The sequence below is a fragment of the Lethenteron reissneri genome, chromosome 33 (genome assembly GCF_015708825.2).
Source record: "Lethenteron reissneri isolate LAM-NWPU_2019-01 chromosome 33, ASM1570882v1, whole genome shotgun sequence".
NCBI lineage: Eukaryota > Metazoa > Chordata > Hyperoartia > Petromyzontiformes > Petromyzontidae > Lethenteron > Lethenteron reissneri.
The window spans coordinates 10,413,491-10,437,473 of NC_083811.1; the positions used below are offsets into that span (position 1 = coordinate 10,413,491).

General features: G+C 44.0%; 2 protein-coding genes across 4 annotated transcripts in view; one reads left to right on the forward strand and one right to left on the reverse strand.

The window, feature by feature from the left end:
• The window catches only part of LOC133350335 (phosphatidylinositol 4-phosphate 3-kinase C2 domain-containing subunit alpha-like), a 70,197-nt gene extending 50,225 nt beyond the window's left edge, over positions 1–19,972 (reverse strand). The window contains exons 1-6 of the mRNA XM_061564587.1: positions 19,564–19,972; positions 10,891–11,349; positions 6,187–7,139; positions 4,762–4,914; positions 2,198–2,295; positions 747–901 (exon numbers count right to left, since the gene is read on the reverse strand). Coding sequence (XP_061420571.1) covers positions 747–901; positions 2,198–2,295; positions 4,762–4,914; positions 6,187–7,139; positions 10,891–11,131 — 1,600 coding nt within the window. The 5' untranslated portion in view covers positions 11,132–11,349; positions 19,564–19,972. The remainder of the gene's footprint in view (positions 1–746; positions 902–2,197; positions 2,296–4,761; positions 4,915–6,186; positions 7,140–10,890; positions 11,350–19,563) is intronic.
• A 442-nt stretch (positions 19,973–20,414) lies between these two features.
• Positions 20,415–23,983, forward strand: part of LOC133350336 (nucleobindin-2-like) — a 107,810-nt gene continuing 104,241 nt past the window's right edge. Inside the window, exons 1-2 of one of the 3 annotated variants that reach the window (XM_061564591.1) lie at positions 20,415–20,568; positions 23,501–23,644. In XM_061564591.1, the coding sequence (XP_061420575.1) occupies positions 23,501–23,644 (144 nt within the window). In that variant the 5' untranslated portion in view covers positions 20,415–20,568. Of the gene's footprint in view, positions 20,569–20,648; positions 20,818–23,500; positions 23,645–23,983 lie in introns of those variants that run through there. The other 2 variants (XM_061564589.1, XM_061564588.1) reach the window with 2 other exon arrangements.

The following is a 23,983-nucleotide window of genomic DNA, read 5'->3' on the forward strand; positions in this document are numbered from 1 at the left end:
CCTTTCAGCTTTATGGATGTGGCCTGTACCCATTATTGCAGTCTGCAATATTTACCAGACTGCGCTTTGCCAAATTCAGCTTCAGGCTCCTTGGCGAGCAATGCCAGACACTCGCAGTCCACACCGTCATAAACGATGAACGTTTAAACATCAAAGGTTGGTTAACCTCAATGCCTTCTCATACAAGATCTTTTTTTATCCATTGAAGACCTTACATCAACCAACCAATTGTATTTTGTTGTAGCCATGTGACAGTCATCACGACTCCAATAATGTAATAAAACTGTGGTGTTGATTGTAAAAGTAGAAACTTGTACTCTTAGTTCTTTCGGTAAAGTCACGTAGACGGAGACTTGTGTTGCCACCGAAACCTCGTGATTTTTATTGTTTTATTTTTATTAATTTTAATTTAATTTTTTACCTACGTGACTTTACCGAAAGAACTAAGAGTATGAATCCTTGCAGTCACGAAAGCTTCAAATCTAGAAATAGAAATTTGTACATGGAGACACAAGTTACACACTTTAACACAGATAATAGTTTAACACTTAGCCTTTCGCATCCAATCTTCTCCATAATAATTATTATCCAATATTATCCAATGTACTAATTGTGGTGGCGGATTTAACCACACATTTATATTTTAGGCAATCTGACCCCAAAAAACCCCCCTTTATTATGGACCGAGAGAATGCGCAGAGAGAGAGAGAGAGAGAGAGACGCGATGAAGGACAAAGGCTCCTGACCGTCGCAGGTGAACGTGACTGGCTGCTGCAGGCCTTCCATCTCGATGGTGACCTTGACGCTCACGTTCTCCTTGCTCAGGTCTCTCTCGAGGAGCACAGGGCTCAGCACGAAGCCGAGGTTACTGCACGACATGTGAGGGTGCTCTTCACGAAGCCTGTGGCGGGGGCGAAAAAAAAAGGACAAAAACACACACACGCATCTTGAGGTTCAGCTATTTTAGTGCGCTCCTACACAAACTTGTTACTCGTAAAACGTCCAGTTTCGCCGACAATGGAAATGCGTCTGCTCAACGACGACTCTTTTCCCCATCCTCCTCCGATGCATATTTCGGAAGCTCATTCACGACATCAAAACATTTTAAAGACTCTCACTCACAGCCACGTACCTCACCATAGAACAAACCCACATTTTTGTTTGGATAAACAATTGTCACCACTGCCAGTGCCAAAGAAAATCATCGGTAGGAGGAAGCAGAGATAAAAGTCCTTAATATTTTTGGTGAGCACTCCAGATATTGAATAGTAGATGGGTTCATTTGCAACTTACAAATGTCTCTTCATATTTACAATATTTAAATTGTAAGTCATGTGTAGTTTTGTAAATATGTACTCTGATGTTTAATTAATGCAGGTACAGAATTTGGTGGTCTGATTTGCTAACATCGGTAATGCAAATATTGATTTGCATTGCAATCTCAACATCGGTAATTACAAAACTATAGCATAACGTAGAGATAAATAACACGAGAGCTTGCCAGTCATTAGCTATTGATTTACCAACTGTTCGTAAGAAGTTTAATATGAATGTAAGGTTCCAAATGTAGTAATCAACCCACTTTCATTCTTGATTGCCAATGTAGTCTATATCCGTTCTTCCAGTAAACGCATTCACTAGATCAAACCAAATGTAAGTACATTCATAAACAGTACATTTCACCATTTTAGCACGATTACAAATAAGACAAAAAGTGTTTTATTTTTTCGCTATTGTGTTCAAATTGTGATATTAGCATCACCTCTATTTTGAGACCTCAAAAATAAATGCATAACCCATTGTGTGTAGACAATGGCCTGCAGAAGATCTCACAAAACTGCTTCTGAGAATCCCTTTTCATCCACACTGCTACGTGCCCTGTTATAGATAAACGTTCATGGCAGGGCAGTTTAAACCGAGATTCTTTTTCTAAATTCTCAGTGCTGGAATTCAGTCAAATTAAGTGAACAAAAAATATAATATGGTTATTTTTTTGGGCAGACTTTAGTGACCAGGCTGATACCATCAACTCAACATGATTGAGCATCCAATTTAACCGTGGGGGGGCATGGTGGAGTTCTGCAGATTCAACCACAGGATTTCAGGCATTGCTAGTTTAGTGCTTTGGCTCGTGAGCTACTCAGCCAATTTTAAGGCCACTGTCCTCCGGTTGCCAGATCAAGGGAAGCCAACTTACTTTGTGATCATGTCGCAGAAAGATGCCACCTCTTCGTTTTTGCGATCCGACGATTTAAACAGCGCATCTTCTGATGAACCATCCCCTAGGTTTGAACACTGAACACATCAGAACCACTCAGGGTCATTAAAAAAAAATTGTCAACATTAAATTCACAGTTACTAGAATAACACGTGAGTGGCATGTCATTTTAACCATTTCTTTAGCCATTAAAAAAAAATCACTTTTTACTTAAGTACTTTTATATTTATTAGTGTAATATCATGTAAATGAACAGCACTGGAAAAATTGAGTTGAACGCATTATTTTAAATGATATATATATAATTAGCCTCAGTCTGGAAATGAAAGGACAATTATTGCACAGCCATTTAATATGATTTTTATTCATTCTAATTTTGCTAATTGAATATTCACTCAAAACAAAGGCCCCTTGTGAAAAGGCCGGCTTCCTGACAGATATTCTATAAAGACTATTTCCCCTGAAAGAAATTCAAACGGGCATAATCAGACTATTGAGAAGAGAGCCAAAGTGAAGAAAAATTCAATAAAAAATGGATATTAAAGTAAAGACATTTTACACAAATTTGAACATGATAGTCCGGTATTCAGATGTTTCCATTATTATGCTGGCTCAATTTACAAAGTATACATGACACCGGCAAAGCCATTCAAACCAACATTTTCAACGTTTCAATCTCCACTTGTTGGGAAAAAAAAAAATCCAGTATGGTAACCCAAGCTGCAACCCAGCTGTACTTTTTTAAACTGTCAGAATGTGACAGCATGAAATTCTAATAACAGTAACTGTGAGTAAATTATGCAATTCAGACTGTTGAAAGAATGTAACTTATGAATTGCTCTGAAAAGACCCAAGGAAACTGGAAAATAGGTAGGAAATGTTGCATTAAGCACCGGTAAGAAAAACGTATATCTTCCGAAAAAAAAAAGGATTTAATTCGATTTTTTATTTTACCAGGTAAGGCCCACGGAGCTATATCGCTATGTTTCAGAGGCAACCTTGCCACAAACGATAGCTCAACTTAGTGGCTTCATGTCCAGTTTATCTGCCATTCCACGAGCCCAATTGGGGCCACGTGAGATGTAACATTTAATACGTAACAACAGACTTCAGGCATAAAACACAAAAGTACCTGCCTGATCGAGATGTTATATTATGTACATATGGGACAGTATGAAGAATATCATTGTTTGTATGAGAACAAAACTAAATAAGAATGGTTGTCACTTGAGTGACAGATATTCGTAGCCTTATGTTATGTGCAGTGCAATGCACTTAGGCAGAACGTCTACTTTTCCACGTCATCATGTGTGACGGTGAAAATGTGTTTTCTTTCCATGTCCCAGTTTCCGATATTACACATAGAACTTAATTCCAATTGCAAACAAGTTGCCTGAAGTTTGGCCAAACTCCTGCTCTGTACAAAGAACTTTTAAAATGTAAAATGTTTTGCTAGAAGAACCCAAGGTCACACGTCATGCTGTCTACTTGGCAAATGTCTTGCATCACGTGAACGCACGCAGTTGCCGGGTCTACGGTGCCATTCATTACTGAGTAACCCCTCGCCCTTACAGCCATGAAAAGCATTGTTCATAGCGCTAATGTTTTCAAAGCTGAGAACTTTGACGCCTTGGTATTTTTTTTAGTGTTGGAGCCAAATATGTTTGACTTTACCAAGTCCGGTGAAGACAATCTGGTACGAACAAAGTCACTGAGTGACAATAACAACATCTGGTTAATGTTTTCTTTTAACCAGAAGTCAGCAAACTGCTGATACATGTTTAGACGAAAATAATATTTAACTCAATACACTTTGCTGTTCAATATCCACTGCACATAATGAACAATCCTACATTTTGGTATATGGATGCAATCCACGCAACTTGCTGACAATACTGTGTGTGTATATCTATATAAAAACATCATTGGGAAAGCTTACAAGGCTCCACAAAACACAGTTTTACCGTACTGGGTAATGCATTCCACATAAGTGCTATCAGTGCAGACAGCAGGCGTGTGATATTAAAATGAAGCGATAACAAATGAAAGCTGGTCTGCTGACCTTGTGGTTTACATGACTGCAAGGAGTATCAATGTAGTAGGCGTCTGGTTTACACTAAAGTATAAAAAACTGGAAACCCTGTAGGCACGGATTTATTACTGAAATCATACAGTTTTTCATACGCATTATTTTGCTCATGATAAATGCATACAACAACGTGCATATAGCAACTATTTACAATTCATGGGAACGAAATGCACATAGTACGCTGTTGCCATTCTTGGGCTTACTAGGTGTACTTACGAGATGGAGCGTACGAGATGGCGAATAAAATACAAAAATAATCGGCGCAAGACAATCGAAACGTCACCGTGAGTCGTGACAACTCAGCAAATCGCTGGGGTGGTAAATCGTCAGGTGTACGTATGTGTGTTAATGGTCGGTTCGGGGGAAGGACAACAAACTAAAATCCAAAAAGCAGTTCTAAAGAAATGAGTTTTCATTCTAAAAAAAACACAGCGGTGTTTAGTGAGGGCTGTACCTTGCTAGAGATGTTACTCTTTCCCCGAGATCCTGATTCCGACGGTGCCTCGTCCGACAGTGTCCTGGAAAGTGGCCTTGAGGCTGCCGGGCTCATGGGGCGACCCTCCACGGGGCCGCTCAGCCGATTCCCATCAGAGTTGCCATTTGCTTCCTGTGAATTCAGCGTTTGCAGATGGACATGCAATTTGTTCCCATTCTGTCAGATAACATTCGAACCGCTCATAGCTCTTCGGCACAGCCTAGGACGCAACCTTTGTTTAAATGAAACTTAACACGCGAGGATTGTGAATGGTTTTGATTTTTACAACGATGCACATGTGCTGCTATTCGTGTCAATCCACTTCGGGATGAGGACTTCCCCGTGCCATGTGTCGTGAGGGCGATTTGACCATTCTTCACCACACTGGTCAGTGTGGGTGCAGAGGGGGAGGTGAAGGCAGGGATAACTTGCTTTCACGTAAACATGCAAACAATTGCATGATTGATACTGGTCTTTTTTTCATTATCGTTAATGTTCATAGTATAAAGCCTGCTTAAATATTTTAATACCTTAAGTTATTTTTATCCCTCAACAATGAAACGTTATAGAAATGGGATGCTACACAATGGTTGCTGCAATGGAAAATATTTTCATCCACAAAAAAATCCCAGCAAGGGATTCAGCAAACAGCAGGACAATGATTTTCCTGTTTCAATCGATTACAGTGGGCAGTGGTTTCTTGTGAGTTACAATAATCCATTTCCTCGTGACCGTTAGTGAAATCCAGTTTTATTTTTGCTGCAGGAATTCAAATAAAAATATGTCAAATAAATAAGGGAATTACCTATTTTTAAAAATGTCTACACGAGGAATGGTAAACATTCATCAGAGTAAGATATTAGTCTGTAGAGTACAGAGGCTCTCACTCTCATCATTCGGTTGAAATTGCAAGCAGCTGACGGCATGTCCCCAAATCCCAGCAGCTAAATATCTAGAGAATTACAACATCAGTATCTGCTGTTAACAAGGCAGCGTTAGAGACTGACGTTTTCTGTGAAGGTAGATCACTGCGTGCCTCATCAGCGAACAATCCCTCGGCAATTACTGGAGCACCAGAAAACAAGACATAACAAATCCACGCAACTAACAATTTACAAAAGTATACAACAACAAGAAAGTAAGGGGCTGTTGGCAGCGATGTACAGGCATGACTAAACCCCCCCCACCACATTCGTTATTAACACATTCCCAAGGTCCCCATTCAAAGAAAAAAAATACAAAGTACATGGATACTTTCAAATTTGATACCTAAACACGAAATTGAAATTCATTTTTTTTCCTTCACCTTCCCACCATTCCTTTTCAGTTAATCAAATGTTAACAACATCCCGGACGTGAACACAAAACTGCACCTGCCGCCAATCAAGAAAGCGACCCACCCACCGTGACACTTTTCTGGCTGCCGGCCTGGCTCTGCGGCTGCAGGAGAACTGCATCCCAGGGGTCCTTGTCAGGGGCGGCAGCGCCCGCCGCGATGGCCCCGGTCCGGCTCTCAACGCCCTTGACTCCGCCATTCATCTTGGCCGACTCGCCGACCGTCTGCGGCAGCTTGCCGATCGGGTCCAGGTCGAGCCAGTCGCAGCCTCCAGAGCGCGGGGTCTCCGGAGACTTGAGCGACACGGGGTTCAGGTCCAACGCTTCAAAGTCCGAGGGGGACTTCTGGCCGCTTCCCTGGCTCTCGCTCTGCCTCGTCTTCTTGATGGTGGCGATCTTGTTGTAGACCTCGGCCCACTCGGCCGTGTGAGCGGCATGCGTGTAGCCGGCTCCAGGTGGCGTGAAGCCCACGACCGGGCGGTGCATTGGGAAAGCAGCGAGGCTCCCAGCGGCGCCCCACTGTGGAAAAGCGGCTTGCAGCTGTGGGTACGAGTACGAGACAGCCGCCACAGCATGGTTTCTGGGCAGGTTGGAATCTTTGGCAAAGCCGGCCATGGGCTGACTGTAGCCGGATGGACACAACGAAATTTGCTGCTGTGCCGCGGCGAACGGCAGAGCGCCCATGAGGTGGTTTGGTGGGAGCGTCTGGCTCTGTGGCAAGCTCCGACTCAGCGGCAGCATCTGAGTTTGCAGCACAGCATGGCTTGGTGCAGACAGGGGTGAAAAGGAGGGCAGCGGGGTAGAGGGAGCACGGCCAGAAACCGTTGGCAGTGCTGGGGACACGACTGGCGCTGGTTGAGCAGGGGTGATGGTGCTCGTTCCGGTGCCCGTGCCATTAACGAGCAGTAGCAGTTCCAGGTCAGCCAAGTCCTTGGCCTCGGCTGCTTTCTGCTGCCACCGGCGCTCCAAGTCACCCTCTGGGAATGAGATGAGGTCGCTGTCCAGCTGGGACCGCGCAGGGCCTGTGGAGTACACGCACGCGTTTTACCGTTAACCTGGCAAAGCTGACTTAAACTACCCGAGTAAAACTGCACAAAACCTCAACTGTGACTGTAAAAATGTCACAGGGTACACCATCTGGCATCATCATAAGCCACGCTAAACCTACTGCCAGGTGAATGCTTCCAATTGCCTCCTCCGATGCTTTACCAATGCAAACAATCACGCACATATTCCTATTTTATTGCTCCATATCTCCCTTTTTCTGCTCCGTCATTTAGTTGTTATTCTCCAGTTTCCTCTCACATGATAACCCTCGATAATTGACCGGATCATTGCACGATTGCCTTTCCGCTTGTCTGTGGTTACTTGCCCCTCCAAGTCGTTTTCTCTATTCGAGCGTGGGCATTACAAGTTCAAAATTGTTATACAATATAATTTTTTGAAGTTTTGATGGCTGGCTGGCTGGCTGGCTGACACGCGGATGGACAAGTGTGCGGTAGTGACGTCACTGCACACATTTCCGTGATTACGTCAACCGCAAAAAACAGTGCCGAGCCGGGTTGCTGCGGTGCTGTCGTGACGCATGCCCCCTCCCACCCCTACACCATGGCCAAGCATCCAGTGCAAATGGCCGGGCAGTGCTAGTTATTATTGCCATTCTCATGACTCTTCCCAATATTGGTTGTCGATCTATCACCGGTGTTGTTCATAATACGTAATACCTTTGGCAAAAACCAGTGATAAATAAAACCAAGCACAGAATAAATAGCTATGATCCCTTCCTTCCGATATTCGGAAGCCACTGGAGATACGAACTTTGAAATCTCGATTGAATACTGATGTCTTGAGAACTGCTTTTTGTTTAGTTTATTCTCTTTCCCTTACACCTCCGATTAGCATGGTTGGCTACGTACGGTGCAAAAGAAGTTCAACATACATGCATACATACTTACGTAATAAATCCAAGTGTAATTTGCATTACTCCTATTATTTACAAATGTAATGTTTTTGTCTTTCATCCCGTGTATCGCATTGGGAATAATACATTACATATTGAAAATACTGTACGCACCATGAACTTAATCATGATTAGCCGAATGTGTCAGAGTGCAATTCCAAGGGTCCACATGTTCAGTATTGCCACTCCATACCATCAAACATTTCTTAGGCATCCTTTATAACAGCATGTTTACAAGATCACGTTTAAAAACGGCAGCTTCCGCAAATGTGATCGCACAAATATAAGGTGACGCCAGCACTTTGTAGGCTATTGTGCAATGCTCCGGTTGTAATATTTGCACAATAGGATCTTACACGTTGGCACAGAGACAACCTGTGTCATTTCCTGCCAGGGATGTGAATATAAAAATGTCCAGCTATTCAAATGTGCATATTGCGTAATATGCAAGCTTACATGTTCATGCTTCATGGCATAGCCAATCTGTGCAAGCAACCCGGACCAAATGAATGCAAAACCTATACGGGTTATGGATATCAAGGTGAAAATGGAGACCACCTCAAGCAATGACATTCAAGCATAGAGGATATATTAGTCATGATAAATCCCCATTAAGTCACACCAGTCTTATTTTACATCCTGAGTATTACATAAGTTATCTTCAGGCAACAAGCACTTGCACCGGACCAATCTGAGTAGCATGAGTCAATCACCATTTCATCATACCATATCCCATCACGTGTGTAATACACAAAGGATGTTTTAACATGTTGTAAGGAATACAAATTATCGAGCATTTCCTTCACGCAATGGCAAGAAGTGTGTTGTTATGGTGTTTGGCATTCAGGACAAAGAATTTGTACTATTCTCTCCGAATCAAATGACACAGATTTGTTTCCACAATATTCAGAGCACGGAAACTGTCCGAAAGCCAAATGCACATTTATGACATTTTGCATGGCCGAAGCCTGGAGACATCAAATTTCAGGCAGCGGCAATGATCCAGATATTGGAATTCTTGATCGGACATGACAATTATAATACACAGATTCATAGGACTCGATGACAAGGTCCTTCTGTGTCAAAGGGCAGAACGTTAAGAAGCCCAAGCACCCAAAAATATTTCTCCTACACCAGCAGAAGAGCCTGCCCTTATCAGAACGTTTTACAACCATGAGCAAATTGTCCCAGCACTTTGCAGTAATACAGCATCGATTGTTGGCAGCTTTTACCAGCAGGCCACTGATGTAAATGCTACCCATTCATTACGACTTGAACCCTATATTCTCTTGAAACCTGATTGACCGACTATAGCAAAAATAACCATCTGGATGGAATTGGGAGTAAATTGACTTCGGAAGAAATTGGCGAGAACATTTTATTCCCAACCCCAGGAGATGACACTCGTGTGACCACGTGGACAAGTGTGCCATGTCGATAATCAATGTATCTAGAATTGTGCTTGGTAGAATTACCAAATGAAAGGCCTGCAGTGTCAGTCTTATATGGAGCTGAGTTGCTTGCAAAGATGCTGCTCAATTCGTCTGCCAACTATTCAAACAGTTCAGTATTGCGAGAGCTTTGTCAAATAAAGCATAATTAAGAATTCCAAAGAATGCATAGGCAAAGAGTTAAAACAACCACAACAATAAAGGACAGTACAAATCTATTCGAAAAAAAAAACAGAATTCAGGTTAAGTACAAATTAATTAGTGGAACATGATACACACGTGTGCACTAATCATTTCAAGGTTATGTTTAACACAATTTTCCGAACCTGCTGGAATGGATGCCGCATGTTCTGCCCGTTGCTCACTTATTTTGATTCACGTTCATTTTACATTTATTTCCCAAATTAAGAAAATACATTCTTCAAGGCCATCAGCAAATCTCTTTAGTCCTCCATATCCAGTGAGCCTCACTCAGCCTGTCTCTGCTTCTTAGTTGATGATAAGCAACTTGGATTATACTGTACTGCTGAGGTCATGATTTACACATTTAACTTGGAAAGATGTAGCTAATCTTAGTTATTAATTGCATGTATACGTGATTAAAACATCGCAATTTCAGATTCTCAGTTTGTCAGACATCCACCATAACTGGAGGATCTCCCTCCAATTATTCCACTTTCGAGGGATTTTGCTGTAAATAACGCTGCCTTACAACATAAACATTGCCCATCCTATGGATGAAAGGCTACAACCATGTGAAGTGGAAGTTTCTATGCTCATATTCTTAAGTTTTTTTGGTAAAGTCACGTAGGTAAAAAATTGAAATTAATAAAAGTAAAATTTAAATTTTTTTACCTACGTGACTTTACCGAAAAAACCTAAGAATATGAATCCTTGCAGTCATGAAAGCTTCAAATCTAGAATTTCTATGCTCATTCGGGGATGCCAATGGAGCTGTCCACTACCCCAATGCTGACTTCACCATAGACACTAACACAGTCGACTGTTTCACGTAAAGCTTCTCTTAAAGAGCAGACAAGCCAACAAGGATATTTTAACTAACTTATAGATTAAATCTAGCCGGGTAGTACCGTTGTCAAAACGCTCAACTCATAATCAAAATGTAGCAGCTGCAAACCCCAGTTGAGCTTGGATTCAGCCTATAATCTCTAATGTAAGTGATCAATACAATTGACACTACTTCATGGAAAGTCAACAGTGGCCATTCTATAGACACTGGCCCCGCCAGCAAGGGCATGCCGGCTCAACGCCACCAATGACAACGAGCATCCAACCAAATTCCCGTTTGGGAAGACCGCATTTTACAACGTCAACAAACGCACCACGCTCCACACCCCCCACCTGAAGCGCCGCTTGCCGGTGCTTCCCGTCTGCTGCCCGCCGATTTCGCCTCCGCCTGGCCGCCGTGCTGGCTCACCGCACCCTTTGCTTTGCTCTTCTGGAGCTTGGCCAGCGCATCAGCCTCCATGCGCAGCGCCTCCTCCATGCCCACGCTCTCGGCCGAGTAGGCGCGAACACGGGCGCCGGACCTCGCCGAGGACGGTCCCCTCCGCATCATCCCTCCACTCTCCAGCTGTGCCATTGCTCCTTTCGCGCCGCCCCGTGTGTCACGCACGCTCCGTCAAGTCCTTGTTTTCGCGGCGCATGGACGGTTACCCGTGGTTCTGGTCACGTGCGCAGCTCAACGGGACGTGTTCAAGCGAAGAACGCTGCCCATTCAGTTTGCGGGGGATGGGACTCGGCTAAGCGTTGCTACGGTACTGCATGTCCTTATGGTGCTTTGTAAATCCAGAGGAGATCCTGTAACACAAAGATGAACACATTTCAACCATCGCCTTGAAAGTGAAATATCTCACCATTCAAACGAGCATGTGGCAGTGCATTGGTAATTCCACATTCTTATTGTGGGGACCAGTCATCATTCCAATTATTTACTTTAACAAAGGGGCATTCATTCTATCAACCCCACAGAGAAGAAGGGCCAATGGTTGATTCATAATTTTCACATATTTGTGTCAAGTAAGCATTATACAGACCTTGTCTTTTGGGAATATTTATCATTTAGATTAGAGATGAGAACCCTGTTTTAAGTGATAACATTCCTGCTGTTCAATGTATGTCATTGATTTCCATTTTATGCAACCAGGAACTGATAAACCACAGGAAAATATGACATTGTGAGAAAATAAATTTGAAGGGGCAGATGAGAATGTACAGAATGGTGATATATTACACAACAAATACTTGAGGGTGAAGTTAAATGTCACACAATCAATTCAGCTATAAAACAACAAAAATATAATTAAATGGGACAGGTTAATCTGAATGGTTAACGAAGGTTTCTATCAGCATAGCGAAGTGCGATCGATTAACCCCGACAACCTGCATGGCTTGGAGAGTCCCTCATCCGGCAGTTGACTCACAAAACGGCCATATATGCAATAGCTTCTATAAATAGTGTCCCATTTCTGTGTTGAAATGTCAAGTGACCTTTTCGTGTCACCAGTACAATACATCAACAAATCGACTGTCACCGTGGCATGTTATTTCAACGGTGTCATAATGGGAAAAAGCAAGACGTGCAAAGGTTATTTGGCTTAATTTTAACAACCAAACCATGACATCTAAATATCTATACCCAAGGGTTAGGTAACACTTCAACTTTACCGCATTCACATCTCATGACAGAGTGAACTACAGTCCGATGAAACTCAAAGAGGAACCAGTGCCGGCAGCTGTAACACACCTTACCAGAGCACTCTCAACAGATTTTTAAGATGGTAGTTTCTTGTCAGCTGGTGGAACGTGCCACTTAAATCAGTCAGTTTGAACTAAGTTAATCGATTACCACAAAAGCACTGCAATTGCTCTGCTGAATTACAATAAACGCAGTGGCAAGGATGCTGAAGAGTCTGTGACATGATTTTCAAAAGGGGCCCCACGGTGGCGAGATGTTAACTACCTCACCTGGTATGCAGGAGGTTGTGGGTTCAATCCTGACCCTGACACATGTATATTTGGAGTTTGCACGTTCTCCCCTTAGTAGCGTGGATTTTTCTCCAGGGCCTCCAGTTTTCCCTTCCACATTTAGAATCAACATCCATTTGAGTATTTGGTTGCTATAAATTTCCACGCGATAAACCACTTTTTTGTCTCCCCTAACCCAGCTTAAATATACGCTGCCAAGCTTGGTGGTGTTCATTCAGACGCTGTCTTTCCGACAGACCGGTTCTTCACCTGAGGACGGCTGCTTGCGTTGTGGCCGAAACGTCGTGAGAATTGTATTTTATTATGTTTTATTTTTATTATTTTATTATTTCCCTTCTACGTGACTTTACCGAAAGAACCAAGAAGATAAACCACTTTGTTGAGCTATCCTTCATGGCCAAGCTACTTCTGAAAAAGAGCTATATAGGTGTTACCTGGTAAAATAATAAAAGTATAGTTTAAATAGTTTAGTTTAAAATTGTGTAATTACATGCCATTACTCTCAGTCCAAATCCATGACGAGAACGCGAAGGTGAAATGGCATATAAAAACCATTCCTAACGTTATCAATGGCACAAACAAGTTACCAACCTCAACCATCTTTCATTTTGTTTCAATAAGGACAATGAATTTATATTAAGTTAATTCGTACATTGTTATCTTTTAAAAAGTGAAGGTCAGAAATGTAGGCTATAGCTGTGTAGAAACACTCAATTTGTAAAAAAAAACACTTGACATTAAATATTAATCGGAATATATTCAAGTACAGAAAGTGGAAACAGAATGATGAATATTTAACGTAAAACACAACATCAATGACTATTACATAAACAGTACTTACAGATAAGAATGAAGATAAGACTTGCATGGAAAGAGGCATTATAACGGTGACCTTTAGAATTGTATCGAGAGCTCTCAAGACTCAGGAGCCCCAGAGAAGGAGTATTCAAATTACAAACGAAACTTGTTTTCTCCACGTACTTGCTGTCATTGCGCTAACATCAACATGAGCACATTCATGCGGAGGGAGCTAGTAGGAACGTTGGGTTGCTCGGTCAATGGCCAGGGTCAACGGCGGCATGGTGTATTCCGCAAATATGGCCGACTGTGAGGGCGGGCACAAGCCGGCGTGAGTAGGTTAAACGTTGAGTTTTATAAGGGCACCACGGGGTGACCAGCCCCTCCCCACCCAACCCCACCCCTTCCACCCCCCACCCAGCCCCTCCCCACCCTCCCCTCCCCACCCAGCCCCTCCCCACCCTCCCATCTCCACCCAGCCCCACCCCTCCCATTTTTAGATGCACGACGGACGGACACAATAACCCCCTGTGGGCTGGTGTAACCAGGAGGTTCCTACCAGTACTAAATTATCTTTACATATCAAACAGTAACACGAGATCGTAACACGGAACAATGATGCACCCAAATACTTAAGCAACGCAATTACCGTTAAGTTTACATGCCAAAACTTCGCATTGCTGTCATGCCCATATGTAGTTAACCATTCGGCACGTGGCCAGGTAATACAAAATGTTTTTCAGAACTTTACAAGCGCTGACATCAAAAGTAAACTTAGGCCCTACTTGTCACGACAGCTTTAAATATGTGATGCATTTAACCGTGGAGTGAATTGATGACACGTAACCCAAACACCTCTATTATGACTGGCCATCCTGATAAGTCACAAAGAACCCTCTTTGTAGATTGTGAGGAAGTTAAGAAAAAATTGCAGAACACGTGCAGGCGTGGTACCAAATTTGGCAACAGCTACATTTTACATCATAATTAAAAGGCATCAAAAATATACCATCTGAAACGAAAACATTGCCTAAGCTTATATGCTTTTGCCCTTCTTTGCTCAATGCACACAAACTTTCATTTTAGATATGACAGGTTTAAGTTCTGCATGGTGACTTTTTATAATTCCTGGTCAGTCAAACAAATAAGTAAAAAAAAATCCAGCCTCAAAGCTGTAAAAGAAATACATAAGCGGTGACACATCCCTTTTCCACAATTTCTAAATAAACACAGAAAAAAACCGATCACAAAACAATCCGCAGAGAGGAAAGCAGGTAGACATGAGCGGTTAGCACGGCATGGAACACAAGCATTCTGGAATGCACTCTTCTCGGTCAAAAGCTCACTAATGTGTGCTGCGCCTGGTTTTATGCTTGCATCTTGGACACAATTCAAAAATAGCACTGCCGGCACAAATACATTCTTAAGCAAAAGGGAGCAGAAACTATATCCAGGTGGTATGAGGAACAAATAGTTTGACTGGGTTTCAATTTTGAGTTATTTTACAACTCATAAGAACTGATTCCATCAAAAACAATCACCGTCAAATTCAAAGCCTAAGCGCTCATCATAAAATGTAACTCAATTACTATCAAAGGATATTATGTAAATGCGAGAGTAAAAACGTGTCTACCTTGACACTTTCTCCACATCCCATGTTGCAGGAATTGACTGAGACAGTTGTTCAGTACCACAGCACAGTGCAGACGAATCTCACTGGTATCTCGGATTGTACTTTTTTTTTTGAGCTCAGAGGTTTTTAGGCATCTCAGAAGGATGATCGGCTCCATGTATCAGAGCACTGTGCCAGGACCAATGAGATCCAGGGTGTGAATTATGGTCAGCTACCGCCAGATTTTGAACTGAATACGCTGAAATCTAACACTGGTGACCCATTCAACAGGCACGCACAGAGCAAGCGTTTCAACTGCAATTTCAACAAAATTTAAGCATGATGTATTTAACGCATAAGAGACTTGAAGGTTAATGGGCAAAGGCTTATACAGTATGTTGCCGTCAGGGTCAATACGGAGAAGACTTGAAGCCCCGATGGCTGTAGGAAGATCCAGAATCAAATAATTATGCTCAAATTAAAACTATTTAAACTAAATTTTTTTACCAGGTAAGGCCCACTGAGATATACTGTATAGCTCTTTTTTTAGAAGCAACCTGGCCACAAATGATAGCTCAACATTTCGCCACCCTGGCGCTAACATCATGAGGATGCTTATGGTGGGAAAAAAATGTAATAAACTAAATGAAAATGCTTTTTTATATAGCAGGAGTAATATTGCACTGTGAAAAGAACCTATCAAAATTACTACCTACCAGAACCTACCGATGACAACACACAAATAGACAGTTAAACATTTACGAACATGCCTGCTCATCAAACGTATTCCAATAACATGTTTGACACCTAACACAAGGCCCAACGTGAAAAAAAGTCACGAAACATATTTCCTTTGCCAGTGCGTCAGCAACACGACAACAAGCGGATGTTTGTGCTTTTGTGTAAATACTGTTTTTTCTCCATTGTTTTGCCGACAAAGGCAAACGTGCACATATGGATAATGGAAATGTTCTCGGAGTCTTACTCTGGCCGGTGGAAGCACATAACAACGCCACTTGGGAGTTCTTAATCTTTACATGAAGCAAATCGATCACGCTGCCCACAATCTGTGCACTGAACCTTGCTCCCCATGACATTAATGGCATAATCAGCCATCACGAGTCACCACTGGGAAATGGTGTAGGTCCAATGCTGAACAAGGAGTTAAGTTGTGCGTGTAGTCAAGAAAACATTGCATTTTAATGCATGCATACATGCACTGTGGTGTACAATTGTGACCAACTAAAACTGAAAATTCAAATGGCAGGTGTATTAGCATGCCATGTTTCTTTCGCAAGTAGCCGGGTGACATTAAAATATACATATAATTACATATAATTAATAAAATATAATAAAATATACATATAAAATATACATATAATTCTTACAGTCAAACCGGAAAGGTGACATTGTAAAGATAAGAAATACAACATTCTTTGGGCTAGAATGTAGCACCTTGACCTCATTGAGCACTATTGAGATAGCCACTACTCTAAGTTCTCTAATTGAAATGTTGTACAGCCACTATGCTTTGGACTACCAAGACATATTGCCATTACCTACCGAGTACAGTGCCTTTGTTTGCATACCTGAACTGTAAATGTTTGAGAATGTAATACTGACCATGCCCTAGTTTGTTTCATACTGTTGTTAAATAGCGAGTAGAACATCCGAGTGCTTCCTCGTTGTACACGTGCATTCGCCGCAGAATCTCCGGTTTCGTTCGAAACATCAATTGCAAGTGGAATCGGCCAGACATCCCAAAGCATAAAAAGTCTTTAGAATCATTTAGTCATGCCACTATTGTCATAAATTCTAGCTACGACTTTCCTTCTCATGAGTCCCAAATTTCCTTAACATCTAGATCCTGGCTATGTATGAAACGAAAGACGTTCAGCATACATACATCCTCTAAATAGGGAGTTCAACATCATTCATGCTGTACAAAATTTGCCCCCAATGGAAGTGGTAAATGTCGAATGCCAGAGAGGGCACTGGGACTACACGTTCAGTGGTGGCTACTGAACTTTTCAAATTCAGGACCAAATTTGTTATTGTTTTAAGAAGCGTACCGACAGATGCAACAATAAAATAGATGACATGAATAACAGTGTCATCAGTGTACCGTGTATTGCCCTGACCAAAGAGGCACCTCTGCTGGCTCAGCATAGCCGCTCTTATAATAACACGAATATTAATACTGCAGGAATAATAGCACTATGAAGGTATGGCCTTGCTGAGAGCGATCACCATACATGCTGTAAAGTTGGAACAGAGTGCAATGGCATGGAGCCATCCGCTAGCATTCTTCAAACGTTACCGCTTACTTGTAAAAAAAATTGTTCGTTATATATTAAAAACTAACTTTGAAGTTTTAGTATTTGTGTGGGCATCCTCGTGTGAATGCTCAGAGCCGTTTTATACACTGGTGGATGGGGGGTTTGTTTGACCACATTTCCCCATGCTGGTCAGAGTGGGGTTGGTGAAGGCAATGAGGTGGTGGGTGGTTGGTGGTTCATGCTGGGTGCGCTCATGACCATTTTCAGAAGATACAATGTCACCGATTGCCTTAAAGCTTCCGTGACTGCATGAATTAATATTCTTGGGTCTTTCGGTAAAGTCACGTAGATACTCAACGCCCCCTTGTAGTGCTGCCACTACAATATCAGGGATACTACCAATCCCCCTAAACAGTGCTTTAAAAACGTTGTATCTTAAATTATGAACAACAAACTCGCTTTATAACCAAGTGTCATATTAATACTACGTGCTTGAGTGAAACATGGGCAGTAGATGTTGGTTGGCTTCCTATCATAACAGGAACGACAATTTCACCATCGGCGCTGGACGCTATATACTTTACAATAGCAGAGTGGAATTCACAATGTCATTGTCAGTCAACGCCATCCACATTAGCAACCGCAATAGCATTGACACACCGAGTGTTTAGCAACGCAGCGGACATCACATTAGGTAAGTCAAGTGACATGTTTGTTGCATCTACTGCTGGATGAAGGGCCTTCCCACGCCAAATTACGGATCGTGGGAGCTACTTGACCATTCAACCATTGGCATCTGAACTAGTGCCGGCTGGTGAATGCGGGGAAAGCCAAGAGGTTACCGGTTAACAAAGGAGTTTTGCTCCACTGCCCTCTGCTGCCCAACACTGAGAGCCCCCCCCCCCCCATGTAGCCTGCCTATAGCACCCTGGTGTTGTGCCTGGTGGGCCCTCCATACAAACACTATCCAAGCTCAAACCTGCTTAGCTTCCCACACCTACAGTTCAACGTGAATACCGAAGCGCTTGAATTTCGGAGAGGCGGTCACAGATGGAATGCCAAAACATGTTCATTATCAGAACTGTCATCATCACCACCACCACCCCCCACCACCACCACCCCCCACCACCCCCCCACCACCCCCCACCCCCCCCACACCACCCCCACACCACCACCACCACCACCCCACCACCCCCCCCCACCACCCCCACCACCACCACCACCCACCCCCACCACCCCCACCCCCCCCCACCACCCCCACCCCACCCACCACCCCCACCACCACCACCCACCACCACCCACCACCACCCCCACCCCCCACCCCCACCACCCCCCCACACCCCACCCCCCCACCACACCACCACCACCACCCCCCCACACCCACCACCACCCACCCCACCACCCCCACCACCACCACCACCCCCCCCACCCCCACCACCCACCCCCCCCACCCACCCCCACCACCCACCACCACCCCACCACCACCCCCCCACCACACCCACCACCCCCACCACCCACCACCACCACCCCCACCACCCCCACCCACCACCACCCACCACACCACCCCACCACACCCACCCCCACACCCCCACCACCCCCACACCCACCACCCACCACCACCACCACCACCACCCCCACCCACCACCCACCACCACCACCCACCACCACCACCCACCACCACCACCCCACCACCACCCACCACCACCACCCACCACCACCACCCACCACCACCACCCACCACCACCACCACCACCACCACCACCCACCCACCACCACCACCACCACGCACCCACTCACCACCACCACCCACAATCAATCCACTGCTGGATGAAAACCTCCCCAAGTCGACTAAATAATCCACCCTAGCGCCTCATGTCACCGCCTATGTAGACGTCTCCTCTAGGAACTGCAGTTTCATTAATTATTAATATTAATGTATTAACATTGGAATGGCAACGTCCACTTAAAACGAAGTGTGTGCCAGGGCACGCTTTGGAATCTCTTTATAGATACAATAACAATAAATACTGCATCCACACCGACGTTGTTTTAATACGGTGGACATCGCACGTAGATTAAGACAAGTCGTTAGTGAAATATCTAACAGAGTTCTTATGCAGACACGTTACATTGTAAGTGCCAAATCCATATTTTGACTATTACTGCTATACCACTGACAGCGAACGAGCTTGCATTACATTGTTAACCTAATTCGTGACTACATAACAACATGACTATTGTCGTCTTCACCGTTACCAGCCACGCTCACATCCACTGCTGGACAAGATTACGCATCGGCAGTGATGATGCTGTGTCCAAGTCCCGTGCGAGTCTCACCTCCTCCTCCTCCTGTGGCCGCTCTCTCTCTCTCTCCAAGCGGCTCCTCTTCCCTTCACCTCGCCACCACGGACACGAACTACACAGCGGCGCGTGTGAGCGAGGCCTTGACCAACTCACGAGAGAGAGAGAGACGCCGTCGACAACGACGATGATGAGGAGACAACAACGACGATGAGGAGACGACGACGACGACGCAGTGTAACCCCTTGGCGGTCTCACGCGGGACGCCGAGGCTAACAAAGGGGAGGGGGGGGGGAGTCGGGCCACTCGCCGCGATGCGGCAGCTGCCGCTTGCTGCTACTTCTGCTGCCGCCGCTTGCTGCTGCTACTGCTGCCGCCGCTGCCCACAGCGACTCGACGCCGGCAACCTCCTTGCCTCCCTCACTCCCTCCCCCCCCACTTTGCTCAACACTGACAGCGAACGCGTGACGTCACCGCGCAGGGGCCCGTCGTGACGTCATCACGCACGTTGCCGTACCGCGGCACTCGCAAAGGGACCGTTAGGGACGTCATCGCGCCCGCACGCTGGGGGACGTCGCCGTGCGCGCGATGACGTCACGCACCCCGCCCCCCGCCGAGCGCCCGCCCCGCCCCCCCAGCCCCGCGAAGTCTGAAGAGCTATCGAGCGAGTGACGTCATCAGGCAAAACGCCGACAGTGTGCGCGCGATGACGTCACGCACCCCGCCCCCCGCCGAGCGCCCGCCCCGCCCCCCCAGCCCCGCGAAGTCTGAAGAGCTATCGAGCGAGTGACGTCATCAGGCAAAACGCCGACAGTGTTCCTTTCGCCATGGCGCGTGACGTCATGGCGTTAAGGTCGGATGTTGCCGAACGTCGCGGATCGCGTGCGCCCGGTAAATGACGCCATCGCGTACGATGACGCAATCGCGTAAGGCCACGTTCACGATGGAGACTGTGCGGTGATGTCATCACGCAAGCCCCTGACGTCACCGCGTTAGTTGTCGCTGAGCGTATGCCACGTACAGTACAGTGGAGGCGTGAGGGTAAGTCCGCTGAATTTTATCGCCCCGGTGTTGTTGGTGTTTCCTGTCGCGTTCATTTCTCCATACATCTCTGCGTCGTGTCTCGTTAAACAAACGCAGTATTCGTGGCCAGGGCGTTGTTTTGTCGGCCTGCCAGGTCACTTTGCCGGGGCTGCACTGTTGATGACGGCGCTCGCTGTCACGCAGGTGATGGTGAAGACGTTCATTGTCGCGCCGAAGACGAGAAGCTGCTATAAACAACACCTCGCGGTGTGGCTGTGTGTGTGGTGGTGTGTTTCCGGGGCTGCGTGACGGCTTCGTTGCTGTGAAAAATCATTTAAAAGTCTCGGTTCAGGCGCGGCGCCATCCCGCCCGGCGTCACAACACCGCGTCCACGGCACCTTGGTCGAGCCACGCGGTCGAGGCGGGAGCCCTGAACATAATTACAATTAAACTTAAACATTGTTTACCACGTAAGGCCCACCGAGCTATTTACTGTAGCTCTGTTTCAGCAGCGATCTGGGCCACAAATGATAGCCCGACGAAAGTGGCGTATCGTGATGTGGAACATTTCTAGCAGTCGAATGACTCGAAACGAATGGGTTTTTTTGTATGTGGAGGGAAATAACCCGGAGAATAATCCACGCGACCACGCAGACAGAGAGACACACACACGCAAACTCTTAATGTAAAGCAGGTGTCTGGATTGGAATCAAACTCACGACCTCCTGTATACAAGGCGAGGTAGTTAACATCTCGCCACCGCAGCGCCCCACCCATGCCGATTGTTGTGGTTTGGTGGCGGGGAGCAAAATAATGTTTTTCTTGGTTCGTTCGGTAAAGTCACGTAGAAGGGAAATAATAAAAATAAAGCATAATAAAATAATATATTATAAATAATAAAAATAAAACATAATAAAGTAATATATTATTTTATTATGTTTTATTTTTATTACTTTATTATTTCCCTTCTACGTGACTTTACCGAAAGAACCAAGAAGATGAATTCCTGCAGTCACGAAAGCTTTAAATCGAAAAACTAAATTATGTTATTTAAAGAAATCGCCGTCTAGCTGTGAGGTAACAGGTGAGCTTTAGAGTCACGTTTAGATTTTGGCAGAGTTCCAGGTGATGTGTCCAATGACGTCTGGTCATAGAAGTATATTGTACAATAATATATTTTACTGCACTGTCATATACTCACAACGTAGCCCCACATCCCATGACAACCTGTTTGTGCTATGAGGAAGGTTAATTTCTCGAAACGTCGCCCGTATATGGCTTCCTTTACCTCGCCTGGTATGGAGGTCTCGTGGGTTCGATCCCAACCCTGACGCCTGCTGTATATATGGAATTTGCGTGTTTCTCTCCCTGTGGTTGCATGGATTTTTCTCCTGGCCCTCTGGTTTTTCCCTCCACATTTAGAATCATGCGTTTAGAGTATTTGGTTGCTATACTTTTCCACATGATAAACCATTTAGTTGAGCCACCATTTGTGGCCATGTCGCTCTTGAAAAAAGAGCTATATAACTCAGTGGGTCTTACCTGGTAAAATTAGAATAGTTCAGTGTAATTGCCGAATTAGTTTTTTTGGACCTGTAGCAGCACCACTGCCAATGCATCATCACCACTTTTGTGTAAGGTGGCCACCCAAATCACCACTAACCCTGATTTTTCTGTATTCCGACTACATTGACGTTAACATTAATGTCGTGGCATTAGTGTTATATTAAGCAAGCTTATGGCTGTAAGGTTTAAGTATACTTATTTGATCAAATAAGCTTCAGGCCTGTGCTATTTGTTTATAACCTAATCAATAAGCACTCTATGCACACGTGGCAGTCAGACCTTTGGAGTAAGCAGACATACAGTGCCAGGTGTACACATTTTGGTATCATTGTTTTTGTCCTTTGGATATTTTGGCCTCTGTTATGGGAATGTGTAACTGGCACAAATGGAAATGAGCACCATCCTATGCCCCCTTGAGCATAAATACACTTTGACTACAGTATTTACATGTCAGTTATATGACATGATACTGTATATTAAAACGGGATTACATTAGTTTGACACGTAGGCTTATTTACATTAATTAGCTAATGGAAATGTAATACAATTAAATGCATGTGCTGTTTCTTAGAAGGTTGACACCATGTTAGAGCATTTAATAGACACCACTGGGATCCTTTGTTCTAATTCAGGCAGCAGTCGGTAATTAAACCAGGTGCTAAAGTGTAGTGAGTTGATCGTCTCAAAATACACAAACAACATAATTCTATGTTATGGAGTTTTTCATGTAGCATATTGCAGCTGTGAGAATGACACATTTCTGGTTTATTTCCATTGTAATACTACTACTTTGAGGGTCATATAAAGGTGTCCGTCCTACTGTTGGGTAGATAAAGGCTATTGATTAGTTTTGTGACTTCACATTGCAAAGCTATTCTCTGACACAACGAGCTACGTATTGAGTTACAGGTGCCTATTTTATCACGTGACACTAACAGTAAACAAATAACAATTACAATAATGTGCGACAGGAATTATAATCATGTATTTGTGCTCGGCCTTTTTTCATCGTGTGTTCCCTTGCAATTGAAAGAGATGTGTGGTCTCAGTGTACGTTAAATTAAGTGGATATTTGATATATTTAATCAGGAGGAGGACATACTCTTGTACGGCCAGAATGCATTTCCAATCATCAGTGTCAACAGGCGGCAGTGACCAAAGAACATGCATTGGATATGAACACTCTTTTTAGAATGACGTTAAGTGAACGATGTTTTATGACCATATTGTAGTAGCAAATATTGTTAATATTTTACTCTATATTAAAAATGAAGTGTATTTTGGACATCCATACAATAAAGCTGAAAACATTTTAAGCTTCACTGAGCAGCGTATATACTGCTGCAGCAGGCTGTGTGACCTTAAAATGAAATGTCTCTTGCAGATGAGAATGGCACTTGAATCAAGGGCTCTGGCCCTTACCCTCCTGCTTGCATTGCTGAGTTTCGTGAGCGCTATTCCTATCGACAAATCAAAACTAAAGGAGCATAATGAGGTTAAGGATACAAAAGATGAAAAGCAGATAGAGGTGAGTTCTACCTAACCTTCGAGCATTTTTATTTGCATTTGTCATTTAAGAAAGTCATTATTTAAGAAAATATCGTGGAGAAAATCATGTTGATGTTTTTTTTATACAACCGTTTAAGGGTTTAGCTCACTGTAGCTCTAGTGGTCCACGGAAATATTGCCAACATAGTTATCTTGTACCTTGGGCGTATTTATATGTAATTATCTATAGTGTACAGGGTGATACATTTTTAGATACCCCAATAAAATAAGATGGAGAATTAATAGAAAAAATGCATTTCATTTAAAAGCCTCTACCTGTCGGCCACCAATGTAAATGCACTCCTTTGTAAGATAGAGC